This window comes from Saccostrea echinata, unplaced genomic scaffold (assembly GCF_033153115.1).
Source record: "Saccostrea echinata isolate AGI-Se365-2 ecotype Australia unplaced genomic scaffold, CSIRO_AGI_Sech_v1 ptg000016l, whole genome shotgun sequence".
In the NCBI taxonomy this organism is placed as follows: domain Eukaryota; kingdom Metazoa; phylum Mollusca; class Bivalvia; order Ostreida; family Ostreidae; genus Saccostrea; species Saccostrea echinata.
In genome coordinates, this window is record NW_026889765.1 from 25,820,001 (window position 1) to 25,839,820 (window position 19,820).

At 34.0% G+C, this 19,820-nt stretch overlaps 1 protein-coding gene across 1 annotated transcript in view; it reads left to right on the forward strand.

Moving 5' to 3' along the window:
* The window catches only part of LOC133188597 (uncharacterized), a 64,459-nt gene extending 44,981 nt beyond the window's left edge, over positions 1–19,478 (forward strand). Inside the window, exons 4-5 of the mRNA XM_061324086.1 lie at positions 14,799–14,963; positions 18,199–19,478. Coding sequence (XP_061180070.1) covers positions 14,799–14,963; positions 18,199–18,402 — 369 coding nt within the window. The 3' untranslated portion in view covers positions 18,403–19,478. The remainder of the gene's footprint in view (positions 1–14,798; positions 14,964–18,198) is intronic.
* The last annotated feature ends 342 nt before the right edge of the window (positions 19,479–19,820 follow it).

A 19,820-nucleotide genomic window follows, 5' to 3' on the forward strand; every position in this document is an offset into this window, starting at 1 on the left:
GAGAATTTGATAACAGAAAATTGCATGTCAAATTAGAGAGAAATTAATGAGTTTAGTGTGAGGAGCTAACTGGTAGAGCATCTCTGATCAAGCAGGTGTTATCTATATCTATTGGGAGCTGGACAAAAGAACCGCCCGTGTTGGATTAAATAGACCTTACTGGCTAGTATAACTTTTAAAATGAATCAATTTGATGAAGAGTAATGAAAACTAATTTGATATTATATAATAAACTAATTTGATATTGTATAATAAACTAATTTATGATAATAAACTGATTTGATTATGTATAATATACCTGTAAATAAAACTAAATAAGTTAATTAAATTATAGGGGGGATATTGGAATCAGCATGACCGTTGTCCCTATAGATTGCAGCATAAAACCAGTCTGACATTAAATCTAAAAAAAAAATTATCAGATATTAAAAAAGATGTTTTAATTATGGTTGATAAGTCCCTACAAATCTAAGTCATGCAGGAACATGATGAAAAATGTTGCATCAAGATTACACAGGGTTTTTTTTCTTTTTATAAATCTTTGTAACAAATAACAAAAATCTTTGTTTTCAAATTTAATTTCAGAATGACATAAATATGCATTTTAGCAGATAGTGCAGATCCATTCATCCCTTGGGAGTAATGAGTGGACATGCATCCATTTAAAGATTAATTGATGGGTTCAGTGTAGGAAGGCTAGCTGTCTCAATCATTTCTGTTAGAGCATCTCTGATCAAGCAGCTCTTATCTGTATCCTTTGGGAATTAGACAGAAGAACTGCTGGTCAGTTTATAGCATATGGCATCCTTTTATTTCTAAAATTAATTTGTATAGATTAAATTGGTAAGACTAAACTGATATTTTTTAATATGATATTTTTAGTTAAATTTTTGAAAATTTCAACTAACATATTTCAGAACATCATGTCTCCCAAATATGAAAGATATGTGTTTGGATGGGGGGAGGGGGGGGGGGAGGGGGCATTTGTCAAGCTCATACAGGAGATGTATAAACAAATATTATAAGGAATGGAAAAATCATGGAAATCTTTGTATCAAGGTTGATGTGATTTTTACACTCTAAACTGTTTATGATAATTGAACAATATTTGACGGGCGTATCATGCTGTGGCGGGGCACTTTATTATAACTTGATATTCATAAATTTGCCATGATACTGGTGTTATTCGTTGTTGCTTTGTTATTTGTTCACTACAAATTTAAAGTTAATGCATTTAAAAACATAAGTTTATTTAAGAAATAAACAACAATGTTAAAAAGTTCTCTGGGAAATGAACTTGGTTGGTCACGTGATCAAATCCTGTGAAGCCCAAAGGGCTTCTCAGAAGATTTGATCACGTACCAACCAAGTTCATTTCCCAGTGAACTTCTTAACATTGTTGTTTATTACTTTTATTTACATTTGAGACGAATATTCTGAATAGGACTGCATTTATTACACGAACGGCCCGCCGTATTGCTATGTTGTGACGCGCAATGACCTAGAAGTTGTTTGGTCTTGAGAGTTCGCCTCGCTCCAACATTTGAATACTTACATTGATGTTTAGCAGTCCAGTTCAGGAAATATCTGTTCATAATGAAAAAACAATGATCGCTACTGGGAATTATCTTACTATTATTGTACGAGTTCTTTATATATAAAGTCAAAAGCGGTGCTATCGTCTTCAGTTTACATACCTTCAAAGGAATTTCGGGTTAAAGAGGTAAGCGTGATTTTAGGCTAATTAGAAACATTCTTCACACCGAAGAAAGATCTAACGATCATTTGTTGAACAAAAAAAAAAATATATGTGTCAATAATTTTATCTTTTTCATTGCTTTGACGGTTCAGAAGTTCCGAAACCAGTGTCACTGTGACAGAAATATGTAGACAAGATATCGTCTCGCTGTGTGATTCGGTCATGCCATGACCTCTGACCCCCTAATAAGTTCATACAGAATTGAACATATTTTCTCTTCTATAGGTTCATCTAAGAAAAATATTTGCAAATGTAAATAATGCTGCACGTCATTTCTTTTACACAGTATTACTTCTCATGTATACTGATCATAGAGCGTGTACTGAGTAGCATCTATATCGAAGTTGTATACGTAGTAAAGACTGACAATTATAATACATGAGTTCACCTCAGAGTCTATTGTTTTGAACCAGTGAATATTCACATGAATTTCATATTCACTGTTAGCTGGTTAGTACAGAATGGGAAAAGCTGTCAGGCAAGTGTCAACAAATGGACTTGTACAATGGAGTGGAGGAAACCCACATTTTATCGTTGTAAAACAATTGTATGTAAATGTGAGCATGGAATTAGTAGATAATGATGTACATATTGTAATAAGTATGCAAAATGCTTGGAAAAATGCTTCTTGTCTTTCCAAGAGCGATTTGAAATACTGGCTTTTCGAAACGTACATGTAAAGTATTTTTGTAGTAACCCATAATGCAACTCATTTAGCTGGTTGGTTGGTTTGTCAGTCATGTTGGTGTCTCATTTAGCATGTAAATTTATTGTAACATCACAGAAAATAGTTTCCTCGACCTGTTTAAGGCCTATGATCATCAAACTTTGTCAGTTGATGCATCTTGTGTCCTCAAACAACGTCAACTTAAAAGTAAGTCACCTTGACCTACTTTTTGAATTTTATGGCTGATCTTTTCTAAAACATTTAAGGCCATTATTTCAGATACTGAGAGGTTTAGCATGTTTAGAATCATCAAATCCTGTTAGTTGATGCATCTAGGGACCTTAAAACATATTTATCAAAAAGTAGGTCACAGTGACCTACTTTTTACTGTGACCTACTTTTTAAATTTTGCAGGCATTTGTTTCCAAATTGTTTAAAGGGCATGTTTTGAATACTTTCAGACCTATGATCAACAAACTTTGTCAGTTGATGTAGCTTGGATCCTTGGACAATGTCAACCAAAACGTAGGTCACAGTGACCTACTTCTGAAATTTTATGGCTATATTTAAATATCCCAGCTAATTGTTGGTTTTGAATCGTCAATCTTTGTCAATTGATGCATCTTGGGTCATCAGAGAACATCAACCAAAAAGTAGATTACAGTGACCTAGTTTTGAAATTTTATGGCTGTATTTAAATATCTCAGGTAATTAAAAGCTTAAAATCATCAAACTTTGTCAGTTGATGCATCTTGGGTCTTCGGAGAACATCAACCAAAGAGTAGGTCACTGTGACTGACTTTTGAAATTTTATGGCTATGTTAGATTATTTCAGGTCCTAATTGGCTTAGAATCTACAATCTTTGTCAATTGATGAATCATAGGTCCTTGGAGAATGTCAAACTTTAAGTAGGTCACAGTGACCTATTTATAAAATTATAAAATTATGGCTATATTTAAATATTTCAGGTCCTGAATGGCTTAGATCATTAATCTTTGTCATTTAATGCATCTGGGGTCCTCAGAAATTTTCAACCAAAAAGTAGATCACCATGACTTACTTATGGAATTTTATGGCTATATTTCAATTAGCTGCAGAACTGTAGAATTATGGTTTTATGTATTAGTCTTCCACCTTGACACTACAGATTTCGTAATGCAAAAAATGTGCAATTTACCGCGCAATTTTTTTTGGTGCACTTTTTGGGAGAATTTCTTCACATTGTAGAATTGGTCAATCAACTACCTTTCATTCTCTAATTCTAGACATATTTTATAACCAATCTATATATTTCATTCACCTCCTTACCCTTTTTAGTTGTCTCTACAGACCAGTAAACTGGCTTGTTGTAAAATTTCTGTAATCCTAGAGGCAATTCAAATCAATCTAGTTTATCATCTTTAGAGACGAGTATAATGGGTTGGGAAGTGGATAAAATATACAAATTTGTTATAAAATATGTCTAGAATTAGAGAATGAAAAGTAGGTGATTGACCAATGGTGGAAAGTGGAAAAATTCCCCCCAATAGTGCGCAAAAAATTTTGCACCGTAAATTGCACATTTTTTGCATTACAGGATCTTTAGCGTTATGGTCAAAGACTAATATATAAAACCATAATGCTTCAGTTCTGCAGCTATATTTCAATATCTCCAGTTCTGAATGGCTTAGAATCATCAATCTTTGTGGATTTATGCATCTTGGTTCCTCAGAAATTTCCAACCCAAAAGGAGGTCACAGTGACCTACTTATGGAATTTTATGGCTATATTTAAATATTTCCTGTCCTAATTGGCTAAGAATCATCAAACTTTGTCAATTAATGCATTTCTGGTCCTCGTAACTTTTCAAACAAAAAGTAGGTCACTGATTTGATTATGTATAATATACCTGTAAATAAAACTAAATAAGTTAATTAAATTATAGGGGGGATATTGGAATCAGCATGACCGTTGTCCCTATAGATTGCAGCATAAAACCAGTCTGACATTAAATCTAAAAAAAAAATTATCAGATATTAAAAAAGATGTTTTAATTATGGTTGATAAGTCCCTACAAATCTAAGTCATGCAGGAACATGATGAAAAATGTTGCATCAAGATTACACAGGGTTTTTTTTCTTTTTATAAATCTTTGTAACAAATAACAAAAATCTTTGTTTTCAAATTTAATTTCAGAATGACATAAATATGCATTTTAGCAGATAGTGCAGATCCATTCATCCCTTGGGAGTAATGAGTGGACATGCATCCATTTAAAGATTAATTGATGGGTTCAGTGTAGGAAGGCTAGCTGTCTCAATCATTTCTGTTAGAGCATCTCTGATCAAGCAGCTCTTATCTGTATCCTTTGGGAATTAGACAGAAGAACTGCTGGTCAGTTTATAGCATATGGCATCCTTTTATTTCTAAAATTAATTTGTATAGATTAAATTGGTAAGACTAAACTGATATTTTTTAATATGATATTTTTAGTTAAATTTTTGAAAATTTCAACTAACATATTTCAGAACATCATGTCTCCCAAATATGAAAGATATGTGTTTGGATGGGGGGAGGGGGGGGGGGGAGGGGGCATTTGTCAAGCTCATACAGGAGATGTATAAACAAATATTATAAGGAATGGAAAAATCATGGAAATCTTTGTATCAAGGTTGATGTGATTTTTACACTCTAAACTGTTTATGATAATTGAACAATATTTGACGGGCGTATCATGCTGTGGCGGGGCACTTTATTATAACTTGATATTCATAAATTTGCCATGATACTGGTGTTATTCGTTGTTGCTTTGTTATTTGTTCACTACAAATTTAAAGTTAATGCATTTAAAAACATAAGTTTATTTAAGAAATAAACAACAATGTTAAAAAGTTCTCTGGGAAATGAACTTGGTTGGTCACGTGATCAAATCCTGTGAAGCCCAAAGGGCTTCTCAGAAGATTTGATCACGTACCAACCAAGTTCATTTCCCAGTGAACTTCTTAACATTGTTGTTTATTACTTTTATTTACATTTGAGACGAATATTCTGAATAGGACTGCATTTATTACACGAACGGCCCGCCGTATTGCTATGTTGTGACGCGCAATGACCTAGAAGTTGTTTGGTCTTGAGAGTTCGCCTCGCTCCAACATTTGAATACTTACATTGATGTTTAGCAGTCCAGTTCAGGAAATATCTGTTCATAATGAAAAAACAATGATCGCTACTGGGAATTATCTTACTATTATTGTACGAGTTCTTTATATATAAAGTCAAAAGCGGTGCTATCGTCTTCAGTTTACATACCTTCAAAGGAATTTCGGGTTAAAGAGGTAAGCGTGATTTTAGGCTAATTAGAAACATTCTTCACACCGAAGAAAGATCTAACGATCATTTGTTGAACAAAAAAAAAAATATATGTGTCAATAATTTTATCTTTTTCATTGCTTTGACGGTTCAGAAGTTCCGAAACCAGTGTCACTGTGACAGAAATATGTAGACAAGATATCGTCTCGCTGTGTGATTCGGTCATGCCATGACCTCTGACCCCCTAATAAGTTCATACAGAATTGAACATATTTTCTCTTCTATAGGTTCATCTAAGAAAAATATTTGCAAATGTAAATAATGCTGCACGTCATTTCTTTTACACAGTATTACTTCTCATGTATACTGATCATAGAGCGTGTACTGAGTAGCATCTATATCGAAGTTGTATACGTAGTAAAGACTGACAATTATAATACATGAGTTCACCTCAGAGTCTATTGTTTTGAACCAGTGAATATTCACATGAATTTCATATTCACTGTTAGCTGGTTAGTACAGAATGGGAAAAGCTGTCAGGCAAGTGTCAACAAATGGACTTGTACAATGGAGTGGAGGAAACCCACATTTTATCGTTGTAAAACAATTGTATGTAAATGTGAGCATGGAATTAGTAGATAATGATGTACATATTGTAATAAGTATGCAAAATGCTTGGAAAAATGCTTCTTGTCTTTCCAAGAGCGATTTGAAATACTGGCTTTTCGAAACGTACATGTAAAGTATTTTTGTAGTAACCCATAATGCAACTCATTTAGCTGGTTGGTTGGTTTGTCAGTCATGTTGGTGTCTCATTTAGCATGTAAATTTATTGTAACATCACAGAAAATAGTTTCCTCGACCTGTTTAAGGCCTATGATCATCAAACTTTGTCAGTTGATGCATCTTGTGTCCTCAAACAACGTCAACTTAAAAGTAAGTCACCTTGACCTACTTTTTGAATTTTATGGCTGATCTTTTCTAAAACATTTAAGGCCATTATTTCAGATACTGAGAGGTTTAGCATGTTTAGAATCATCAAATCCTGTTAGTTGATGCATCTAGGGACCTTAAAACATATTTATCAAAAAGTAGGTCACAGTGACCTACTTTTTACTGTGACCTACTTTTTAAATTTTGCAGGCATTTGTTTCCAAATTGTTTAAAGGGCATGTTTTGAATACTTTCAGACCTATGATCAACAAACTTTGTCAGTTGATGTAGCTTGGATCCTTGGACAATGTCAACCAAAACGTAGGTCACAGTGACCTACTTCTGAAATTTTATGGCTATATTTAAATATCCCAGCTAATTGTTGGTTTTGAATCGTCAATCTTTGTCAATTGATGCATCTTGGGTCATCAGAGAACATCAACCAAAAAGTAGATTACAGTGACCTAGTTTTGAAATTTTATGGCTGTATTTAAATATCTCAGGTAATTAAAAGCTTAAAATCATCAAACTTTGTCAGTTGATGCATCTTGGGTCTTCGGAGAACATCAACCAAAGAGTAGGTCACTGTGACTGACTTTTGAAATTTTATGGCTATGTTAGATTATTTCAGGTCCTAATTGGCTTAGAATCTACAATCTTTGTCAATTGATGAATCATAGGTCCTTGGAGAATGTCAAACTTTAAGTAGGTCACAGTGACCTATTTATAAAATTATAAAATTATGGCTATATTTAAATATTTCAGGTCCTGAATGGCTTAGATCATTAATCTTTGTCATTTAATGCATCTGGGGTCCTCAGAAATTTTCAACCAAAAAGTAGATCACCATGACTTACTTATGGAATTTTATGGCTATATTTCAATTAGCTGCAGAACTGTAGAATTATGGTTTTATGTATTAGTCTTCCACCTTGACACTACAGATTTCGTAATGCAAAAAATGTGCAATTTACCGCGCAATTTTTTTTGGTGCACTTTTTGGGAGAATTTCTTCACATTGTAGAATTGGTCAATCAACTACCTTTCATTCTCTAATTCTAGACATATTTTATAACCAATCTATATATTTCATTCACCTCCTTACCCTTTTTAGTTGTCTCTACAGACCAGTAAACTGGCTTGTTGTAAAATTTCTGTAATCCTAGAGGCAATTCAAATCAATCTAGTTTATCATCTTTAGAGACGAGTATAATGGGTTGGGAAGTGGATAAAATATACAAATTTGTTATAAAATATGTCTAGAATTAGAGAATGAAAAGTAGGTGATTGACCAATGGTGGAAAGTGGAAAAATTCCCCCCAATAGTGCGCAAAAAATTTTGCACCGTAAATTGCACATTTTTTGCATTACAGGATCTTTAGCGTTATGGTCAAAGACTAATATATAAAACCATAATGCTTCAGTTCTGCAGCTATATTTCAATATCTCCAGTTCTGAATGGCTTAGAATCATCAATCTTTGTGGATTTATGCATCTTGGTTCCTCAGAAATTTCCAACCCAAAAGGAGGTCACAGTGACCTACTTATGGAATTTTATGGCTATATTTAAATATTTCCTGTCCTAATTGGCTAAGAATCATCAAACTTTGTCAATTAATGCATTTCTGGTCCTCGTAACTTTTCAAACAAAAAGTAGGTCACCATGACCTACTTATTGAATTTTATGGCTATATTTCATATAGCTGCAGAACTGTAGAATTATGTTTTATGTATTAGTCTTTGACCATAACACTACAGATTTCGTAATGCAAAAAATGTGCAATTCATGGCGCAGTTTTTTTTTTTTTGCACGCTTTTGGGGAGAATTTCTCCACATTTCAGAATTGGTCAAACAACTACCTTTCATTCCCTAATTCTAGACATATTATATACTGTGAAACCGCAAATTTTCATGGGGGTTTAATTTCATTGTTTTCGAGGTATGAAGAGACCCACGAATTCATGTCCACCACGAAATGTAAAATGTTACATACATAACTACACAACAATTCTTCATCCACGAATTCAAATCCCCACGAACCAAATGAAATGAATGAAACCACGATAATTTGACCCCACGAAAATATATGATTTTACAGTAACCAATCTGTATATTATCACCTTCTTACTCTCAGTCTTTACACTACAGTCAACGCGGTTTCCGTATTTACCGCGAGTCCTCGCGGTGTGAAATTGATCGCGGTTTAACACAGGTAACTCAGGTATAACCGCGTGTTCTCGCGGTACGGGTCCTCAACTAATCCACACCATCGCGGTGTGCGTTATCCGTCTCGGGTAAAAAATTATTCTCTTCATAAACGCGAGTTACCTCCCCCGACGGGAAAAAAAACACAACAGAACAAGAATGAATAGAAGTAAAAAATAAATAAATAAATAAAAGGATAAAACCAGTCTTAGCAGTTATGTAGGTCTCCTTTTTATATTTGATTAATTTATTTTTTTTATTTCACGCCTCTTTCAAAAATAAAAAAAGAAAGAAAAGGAAAGAAAGAATGCGTGATATGGAGACAACTAGATATATATATGGTGTGTTCATTTATTGTTCTTAAGTTATCCGTAATTATACATATGCATTAATTTTGCAGATCACAGTTTCTGATATCCAATAACTGAATGATTTAATTGTCAATTGAAAACAAATTTTCCTTCATTTAACCATTTTAAATATTAAGTAAAATAGTCGCAATATTAATAAAAGGCGCACAGAATAAAATCTTCAAAGGAAAAGACATTTTTTTCTGTATTCCTAATTCGTAATTTAAGTTTCCTTAAAAATTTTAAACTTGAGAAAGTACGTATGAACGTACAACATGTACCGTATACTAGACTCTTTTTCATGACTTCTAATCTAGTGCGCTTTGTACGGTATTTATCCAGGTATTACAAACAAACTAGGATTCAGGTGTAAAATATTATTTAAAAATATATATCCTGTCTACAAATATTAACATTCAAACTTTAATTTACTTTAGATACATGTTTATTCGTAAATAGCAAGCTTTATCCTATTTTGATTTAAAAATTTCATTAATTTTCGGTCCATAATCAACGGATGATTCAAAAATTCAAAATTGATTCAAAGTTAACTTAGTTTAAGTTTTCATTCGTTGATTGTTTTCTAGTGACGGTTACCCTAGTGACTGACTTCCCATGCTCTGGGCATCACACATTATCTTCATGCATGTGATACCCCTTCCCTGAATTTACGTTGTTGTTTTTTTTTATTTATTTACCTTCAATTAAAGACAAAAAACGTTATTAATAGCTCAGAGGATGTTACAGCATGTGCAAATATACAACATATTCGATTTTGAAATTTAATTTACACTGATAAAATACAATTGGAACAGAAGTTTCTATGTGTCCCCGGGCTAGATTCGAGTTTGTAGTACGCACATTCAGAACATTGGCACTGACACAGACAGGAAGTGTTATGTAATAGATATACACATACGTCTCCACAACAATAGATTAGATTTCTTAAAGTTGTGATTTACCTGTATTGTATACCTGGACGTGCAAAATTTTGCATTCATATTGAATAGGAGTCTGCTTCGTAAAACTTGAAATACATCGCAAACAATAAAATAATTTGTCCATTCTATAAGTAGCAAATTATTTTATACAAAATTTTCCATTTATTCAATACAACATTAAATTATCAGCAACTATTAGAAAAATTCATTCAGAATTCCTCCAGACTTTGAAAGCTTTGAACAAACAGCAAGTGTTATGCATTAATATGATATAGAAAATAGATTTAATAAGTATCTCATATTCACATATCGACGACGATAGGAGAAAGGGGGGGGGGGAAGCTGGTTTTAATCAGACTGTTCATATTTATTGATTATTTTTCTAAAGATATGCTATGCACTTTTTGGATATTCATGAAGTGTGTTGATTAAATAAATATATTTACAGTATAGTATAAACATATACATACAGACAAGTTTCCTGAAATGTCCCTCTCCGTTTATTTTAGATTTTTATTCTCCCCCCCCCCCTCCCTCCACCCACACACACTTTATTACCGTGCAAACTAATCCTCATGTTTCTCTACCCCAAATAAAGTGTGTAATTTACTCCCTTAAATGATTTAAAAGTTTCAGTTTCGTGAAACCTTTCTCTTTGGTTTCAATAATTACTCTGACAGACCCAAGTTTTTCAAGATCGCTGACCAATAAAAAAAAGAAGACTGTTATTGTCTTTGAAATTTTTATACGAGTATAACGATATTTTTGTGATTTCAGGATTGCTTTTGATCAGTTGATATAACCTATATGTATGATGGGGGATCAAGGTGTCAAGACTGGCTACTGAAATATGGCCACGTTATACATGCAGTTTTTACAGCTTGAAAACACGGTTATCGTAAAAGGGCTTGATCACCTCGTGAATTTTCCGAGAATCCATAGTCTTATAGTGGGCGACCGATAGGATTAGATAGGCCCCACTGCACAAGCTGTGATTGTGTAATACATGTACACGTGTTTGGTCAGTTTCAACTTATTTAGTTCATGACTTCTCTGCTTAATTATCCACTGAGAAAAACGCAACCATTTAATTCTTTAAGCTTCATAAAAATGACTATTGTCGACTTCTTTTAGAATATATGAACATGATGAACAGAGCTGTTTTTTTTTCATTCAGGCCCATGATTCTATCAAATTCAGTGGTGATCAATATCGTTAATTCAAATATTCGGGATTATTGTAAATTGTTATAATATTTGAATATGTTGGAAGAGATATTTTGGCGTGAAATTATGTGTTTTCATTTTTTTTTTTTTCAGTGATATACACATTGCGATTTTCAATTCGAAATAAAAACCAACTGCAGTAATACTGTATGAAAAAACTGTTATGATGAAAAAAAGGGCGTGATATAAATCGAATCGATATTTACTACAATAAAAAAAATATGTTGACTTATAGATCTCCTCAACATAATTCAGGTTACTAATTAGAAACTACAACAATGATAATATTTTGATAGAATAAATGCCAAGTATCATTCAAATATCACCCTTTAGACTGAAAAAAAAGGATTTATAAATTATTTATAGAATTTTAAAGCTATATATATGGCGTATCTGAGCTAAAAATAAAAAATAAAAATACGAGACTGAGTGTGGATGAACATGATGTTATTTACGTTCAAATTAAAATTTTCGCTGATTTTGAACTTGAATAACCCCACATTTCTATAGTAAATTGACTTTAAACTGTGTCTGATATTGATATGCAGAGTCGGTAAATAAATCGGTTATTGTTTTTTTAAAATTTCTAATATCTATGAAACGCGATTGATTTAAATTGTGTAATTTACAGGAAAGTCCTATCTTTATATGAGGTAATAATACAAATAGAAAGATCTTTTTAATTTTAGTAAGCCTGAACTTATCAAAAATAAGCCAAATATGACTTTAACATGTTTAAACCAAATTAGCGATCTTATATATTCACAATTAAATATCCTTACTTTGGCATTAAGGATTATCGACTTCACATTGAGTAAAATACGGTAGAGCACACCGTCACGGTAATCTCGTGTCCCCACGATCACCGCGATGATAAAACCGCGACGGTGTATCGCGGAAAGGATTAAAACACCATCGCGGGGACGCGGGAAAATACGGGATCCGCGTTGACCGTAGTGTAGTTATCTCTACAGACCAACAAACTGGCTTGTAAAGTTTCTGTAATCCTAGAGACAATTCAAATCAATCTAGTTTATCGTCTGTAGAGACGAGTATAATGGGTTGGGAAGTGGATAAAATATACAAATTTGTTATAAAATATGTCTAGAATTAGGGAATGAAAAATAGTTAATTGACCAATGGTGGAAAGTGGAGAAATTCCCCCCAACAGTGCGCAAAAAATTTTGCACCGTAAATTGCACATTTTTTGCATTACAGGATCTTTAGCGTTATGGTCAAAGACTAATATATAAAACTATAATGCAAAAATAAGATTTTGGAACCACTGGTTGCCGTATCACGCAAGTTTCACCGTACTTTGTTCTTTGAATTTGCCATTTTTAGGTCACCTGAGTCACTCAGGTGGCCTATTGCTATCTCTTTTCGTCCGTCGTTCATCGGTCGTAAACTTTTGAACATTTTCAGCTTCTTCTCTGGAACCAGCAAACCAATTTCAACCAATTTTGGCATCTATGGGTGAAGGGGAACAAAAATTGTGAAATTCCTGGCCCCTGCCCCCCTGGGGCCTGAGGGGTGGGGCCAAAACCATCAAAATTAATGCAATCTTTAAAAATCATCTTCTTTACTCCTGGGCATCAAGCAGTCAAACTGTTGGCATGATTGTAATAAGCATTGAGCCCTCTACCAAAATTGTGAAATTCATAGCCCCAGGGTCAGGGGTTCTGGTGCTAGGGCGGGGCTATATAGATCATATAGTGAAAGTGCATTATTTCTTTGAAAATTTTCTTCTCTACTTCTCTACTCCTGGGTATTATTGAAAGAAATTGAATACATAGTTATGATAAGCAAGGGTGACTCTACCAAAATTGTGAAATTCATAGCCCCAGGATCAGGGGTTCTGGTGCTAGGGTGGGACTATATAGATCATATAGTGAAAGTGCATTATTTCTTTGAAAATCTTCTTCTCTACTCCTGGGTATTATTTAAACAAATTAAATACATAGTTATGATAAGCAAGAGTGACTCTACCAAAATTGTGAAATTCATAGCCCCAAGCTCAGGGGTTCTGGTGCTAGGGCGGGGCTATATAGATCATATAGTGAAAGTATGTTATTTTTTTGAAAATCTTCTTTTCAACTCCTGGGTATTATTTAAACAAATTAAATACATAGTTATGATAAGCAAGAGTGACTCTACCAAAATTGTGAAATTCATAGCCCCAGGGTCAGGGGTTCTGGTGCTAGGGTGGGGCTATATAGGTCATATAGTGAAAGTGCATTATTTCTTTGAAAATCTTCTTCTCTTCTCCTGGGTATTATTTAAACAAATACATAGTTATGATAAGCAAGGGTGCCTCTTCCAAAATTGTGAATTTCATCACCCCTGGATCAGAGGTTCTGATATTAGGGCGGGGCTCTATTTATTATATAGTGAAAATGCATTAATGCTTTAAAAATCTTCTCTGCACCTGGGCATATCAGAGGCAAAAAGAGTAAAAGTTTTAATAAGGAAGGGTATTTTTACCAGATTTTTGAACATCAGAACCATTTGATCAAGTGTTCTGGTCCAGGCCAGGGCTCTGTTAATTTGTATTCTATTGAGAGGAGTCATTCCCCTTTGCCATTTACTTGTGTTAATTAATCACTGTAAATAATGTACTTGAAAGGTTAATAGAATAAGAGAATTATGCAAGAATTTTTATTGTATAATACAAAAAGTTATTTCATAGTTTTAATGATCAGGTAGACTTGTAAGTAACAGATAAATAAAAATGAGACAAAAATAACTTGTCTTATTAAATGTTCATCAAAGACCAAGAGAGGCCAATGTAAGAGATTTCAACAAGGAATTAAAAGAGTACAGCAGCACTGATTATAAGTTTGTTTATATACTGTCTGGTGAGAGTGATAAATGGGGAACAGATAAGAACCTAATTTATGTACTGATAATGAACACTAGACTAATTATTTTGTTGATCCTGATCACCCTATTTTTCTTGCTTTTGGGCAACAAAGCTTCACCTTTCAGTTCATTTTATACTCTATGGATCCTCTAAATTGTTGTATTATACTCAGGTGACCGTTAAGGCCCTTGGGCCTCTTGTTAAAATATTCTGATTTGTATTGCTGTATTTATCTATCTCCTCCATTTTCTACAGTACTGAATATCACACCCTATCGTAACTCGATCGTAATTGTTACATGGCAGAATTATGGTTGTAGTTTAGATGCAACCACTAAAATTAAAAAAGATCTTTTGAACAGATGTTCTATGCCAGTGAATCATTTCAATTTTAAACCTAGGTCTTTTTACTTATTCAAGGTCACATTTTCAATATTGGGATTAAGATTTTTAAAAAAAATAGCGAGGAGGATATAATTTCCTCCTAATTTTTTGCCACTACAGTTAAACGGGTCATGGAGAATTCTGCGTTATTGTTATAATGATTTTTTTTTTTATTTTTAAGGTTAAACTGTATGATGCCTTAGAAGGAAACTTTAACTCAGAGACTTTCACATTTAGAAATGTTGGGAAGAAAGTTCTAGGTCAGCATGGAATTGAACTCCTGATGGAGAGAAAGGGCTCCTTTTTCTTCCCCTATGTAGTCGGGATTCTTTGTATTGGAACACAAGTAAGTGTATTATTTTATATTTTTGGTCACCTGAGTGACTGTTATCTGTTTTCATCTGTTGCCATGCGTCAGTCGTCGTCTGTTAACATTTGAACATGTTCAACTTCTTCTCTGAAACCACTAAACTAATTTCAACCAATTTTAGCATATAGCATCTAAGGGTGAAGGGGAGCAAAAATTGTTAATTTCATGGTCCCTGTTGCCCTGGGGCTGAGGGGTGGGACCAAAACTACTTAAATTAATGCAGTCTTGAAAAATCTTCTTTGCTTCTAGACATCAAGCAGTCAAACTTTTGGAATGTGTGTAATAAGCATTGAGTCCTATACCATAATTGTGAAATTCATGGTCCCAGGGACATTAATCATAGATTATTAGTGAAAGTGCATTAATTCTTTGAAATCTTCTCTGCTCCTGGGTTTTAAACAAAATAACTACATACATAATTATGATGAGCAAGGGTGCTTCTTCAAGAATTGTGAATTTCATGGCGCCTGGGTCAGGGGTTCAGGTGTTAGGGCGGGCTCTATTGATTATATAGCAAAAATGCATTAATTTTTTGCGAATTTTCTCTGCTTCTGGGTATGAAACAAACTAACAACATACATAATCATTATACATAGTTATGATGAGCAAGGGTCCTTCTTCCAAAATTGTGAATTTCAAGGCCCCTAGTTCAGGGGTACCATAGAGGGGATGGGAGTGGGTTCTAATCATTATATACTGAACATGAATTAATGCTTTGAAATCTGCTCCTTGGTATTTAACAAACATTTATGATGAGCGAGGGTGCCTTTTCCAAAATTATGAAATGTGTTGCTCCAGGTTCAGGGGTTCCTCTGGGGAGAGGACACTACTGATTTTTAGCTCACCTGAGCTGAAGGCCACAATGGAGGATCAAAGTTTTACAGTCTTTAAAAATCTTCTTCTCAAGAACAGCAAAAACATGATGAGTCATATTTATATGGAAGCATCCTCAGGTAGTGTAGATTCAAGTTTGTTCAAATCATGACCCCCAGGGGTAGGGTGGGGCCACAATGGAGGATCAAAGTTTTACATAGAAATATATAGGAAAAACCTTTAAAAATCTTCTTCTCAAGAACAGCAAAGCCATGATGAGTCAAATTTATATGGAGGCATCCTCAGGTAATGTAGATTTAAGTTTCTTCAAATGATGACCCCCGGGGGTAGGGTGGGGCCACAATGGAGGATCAAAGTTTTACATAGAAATATATAGGAAAAATCTTCCCAAGAACAGCATAGCCATGATGAGTCATATTTATATGGTAGCATCCTCAGGTAGTGTAGATTCTGTTTGGTTCAAATTATTACCCCTGGGGGTAGGGCGGGGCCTCAATGGAGGATCAAAGTCTTAAATAGAAATACATAGGAAAATATCTACTTCTGAAGAACTGCAAAGCCATGATTAGTCATTTTGATATGGAAGGTAGTGTAGATTCAAGTTCGTTAAAATGATGACCCCTGGGGATAGGATCGGGCCACAATGGGGGATCCAAAATTTTACATAGGAACACATAGGAAAATATCTTCTTCTCAAGAACTGAAAATCGTATTGTTTAGTCATTTTGATATGAAAGCATCCTCAGGTAGTGTAAATTCAATTTTGTCCAGATGATGACCTCCGGGGGTAGGGTGGGGCCCAGTTGGGGGTCGAAAGTTTTACATAAGAACATACAGAAAAAAATATTTCTTCTCAAGAACAGAAAAGCTGTGTTTAGTCATATTGATATGGAAGCATCCTCAGGTAGTGTAGATTCAAGTTTGTTCAAATGATGACCCCTGGGATAGGGAGGAGCCACAATGGGGGATCAAATTTTTACAATGGAATATATGGGAAATTTATTTTTTAAATCTTCTCAAGTACAACAAAGCCATTTGTTATATTGACATGAAAGCATCATCAGATAGTATAAAATTCAGCCCCCCCCCCCCCCCCCCCAGTAATCTTTTTAATACTGAACTGGTTTGTGCTTTTGCCTAGCCATTGTACTCAGTGAGCGATGTGGCCCATGGGCTCTTGTTACTGATTATAACTGATTAGTTGAAATGCATTTTTTTGTTCCCCTTCTCTTCCTGCGCAAATTAAGTAACCAAACTAAGTTTTTAAGTGTACATAAATGGGTGCAATGGTGCGTCTTTCAAAATTGTGAATGTCATGGCCTCTGGTTTAAAACACAAACCAAATTCACTTGCTGGAAAGTTGTTACATAATGCTAAGGTAGGTAATAAGGCCCATGGGCCTCTCGTTAGTTCACCTTAACTAAGTTTGGTTAGCTAATACTATATCCTTTGCATAGGTAATTGTGTCACATATTTCAGTTTTTGGAACAAATTAAGTAATTAATATTTTCAAGTACTTTACTTTATGCTTGATGTTGCTAAAAGATGCATGGAAAATTCTTGTATTTTTCAATGAACAAGTCAGGTTTCAGATATACTGCATCCACCAAGCCAGACAAGATAAAACTAATGTGGAAGCATCTTGGGAATCTCTGTCAATACTTAATTTTTTACCAAGCTTCACAAAATTTCTATGTTACATATCTCTAGTTCACCCCACTCCTCTTTTTTATGAAAAAATCTACAACCTTGATGGTTTTTAGCCTTTCCAGCACAATTGTATATTTCACGATTTTCTGCAAATCAAACTTGTTTATGAATAGGTATTATTGTTAAGATATATTAACCTTTTTATTTTTTTTTTTTAGCGAAGCACAATTTTTTAAAGCTGTGTACAAACTAAGAATTTATGCCTATTTATGAGCAGGTGTATATTTAAGCCAACTTTAGTCTCCACCTAAATCTCCACCAGATTGTGAAATGCATCTGAGTCCAATTTACAGGTTAAGTCACTGATTGTGTCCGGACTAAGCTCTTGCCTGGTCGTAGGCGTTTTTAGAAACGGACCTTTGTTCTTATTGAAGATTCATTTTGATTATCAATGTATCTGGGGGGGGGGGGGGGGGGGGGTTGACATAAAAAAATGAAAATACTAAATTGCACAACTAAATTACTATAGATTCTTTATGAAATAAAGGAAAATCATTATATGAAACGGGGAAACATATAATGTTAAAACACTGACTCTTATCTGTTCATCTAAAATAATCTCACAATTAGGTAGATTGATGATGCTATTTGTATAAGCCGAATTTTACCTGAAATAAAATGAGGAGCATGGTAGAGTTGTTAAATATTTTTATCTTCTCATATTTAGGTAATTCTTACGTATCTACGCATCGATGAGGATCATTTTCATCAGATTGAAGAAAAGGGAGAGGTTAATAAAACAAGCAACGCAACAATTTCTTACACTAGGCCATTTGATTTCATGGACACGAGTGATAGGCAGGAAATCTTGGAATCTTTTTTCTGGTTAGGATATGTCCAATCAAATGCCTACCAGTTTAAATGGAAGTAGAATTTATTAATTGTTCATTCTTTCCTTGTAACTCAGGTAATTGTTATGACCAGTTGAAAAATCTTTGGGGTTATTTTATGCAATCAAATAAATGTGTTCTTTGTTAAACTAAATAGATAAATGTATGTATTTATGTTTTGTTACCAATAGATGCACATTTTCTTTTTAAAAAATTATTTATCAACAATCACAATTCACCGTCTTTTGCTTAGACGGGTGTCGCCCGTGTGGCACAGTGGTTAGAGCGTCTGCTCTAGAGTCCTGAAGTAAGGAGTGGATCCTTATGTCACGGGTTCGAATCCCACTGCGGGACGTGGAGACCAGTCCTTCAGATGAAACTGTATAATCCGAGGTCCCGTGTCACAGTAAGTGCTGGCACGAAAAAGATCCCTCCCTGCTCAATGGCCCTGAGTGCCAAGTATAGGACAAAATTTGCAGCTCTCCACCGGCAAGTGGTGGCGTCTCCATATGAGTGAAAAATTCTCGAGAGGAACGTCAAACAATATACAATCAATCAATAAACGGGTGTCTTTGACATCAATAAATTTGAAGTGAAGACAACACCACATGTACTAAATTGTAATCATCATGTGATCAGGATGATAACTACTAAGTAACAATTCCAAAACTGGACCATTTACGTTTTATACAAATGTCATTGTTATTAATTAGTGTACAAAACAATTCTCCTATATCGACACTCTTGAAAAAAGACTATTCCAAAACTGGATCACCTTAATGTCTTTGAAATAAACTTAACTGATGTACAAACAAATGTATTTTTATGTTCATAACATGCAGTAATGCATTTAAGATTACTTTATGTGTCTGCAAACGTTACTCTTTTCATTCTTATTTCTAAAATTTATAATCTCATTGGACAACGAAGTAAGGTTTTTCTGTTATATTTTGTTCTCTTAATTAAAAGAAAATCTTATGTTGAATGATTTCATCTTCTGCTTTTAAGGATGTCTTTGTTATCAATAAATCTGAAATGAAGACATCTCCACACTACGGAATTCTAATCATCGTGTCACCAGGATGTTAACAACTAAAATAAATATTTCAAAACTGGATCATGTTCGTTTTATTCAAATGTCGTTGATATTGATTAGATATTAAACATTTGTTCCATATCAACTCTGTTGAAAAAAGACAATTCCAAAACTGGATCTCCTTGATGTCACCTCAAACTGGATCACCTTAGTCTCTTTAAAATAAACTTGATTGATGTGACAAACTTATCATTCAAATCCTCACAACTTGCAATAATGCATTTAGGACTACCTTGTGTGTATGCAAACATAATTCTTCTTTCTAAATTTCATAACCTCATTGGACAACGAGAGTGAGTGTTTTGGATGCCTTTACTTTAATTCCTAAAAAGAAAATTAAATCCTGAATGATTTCATTTTTTG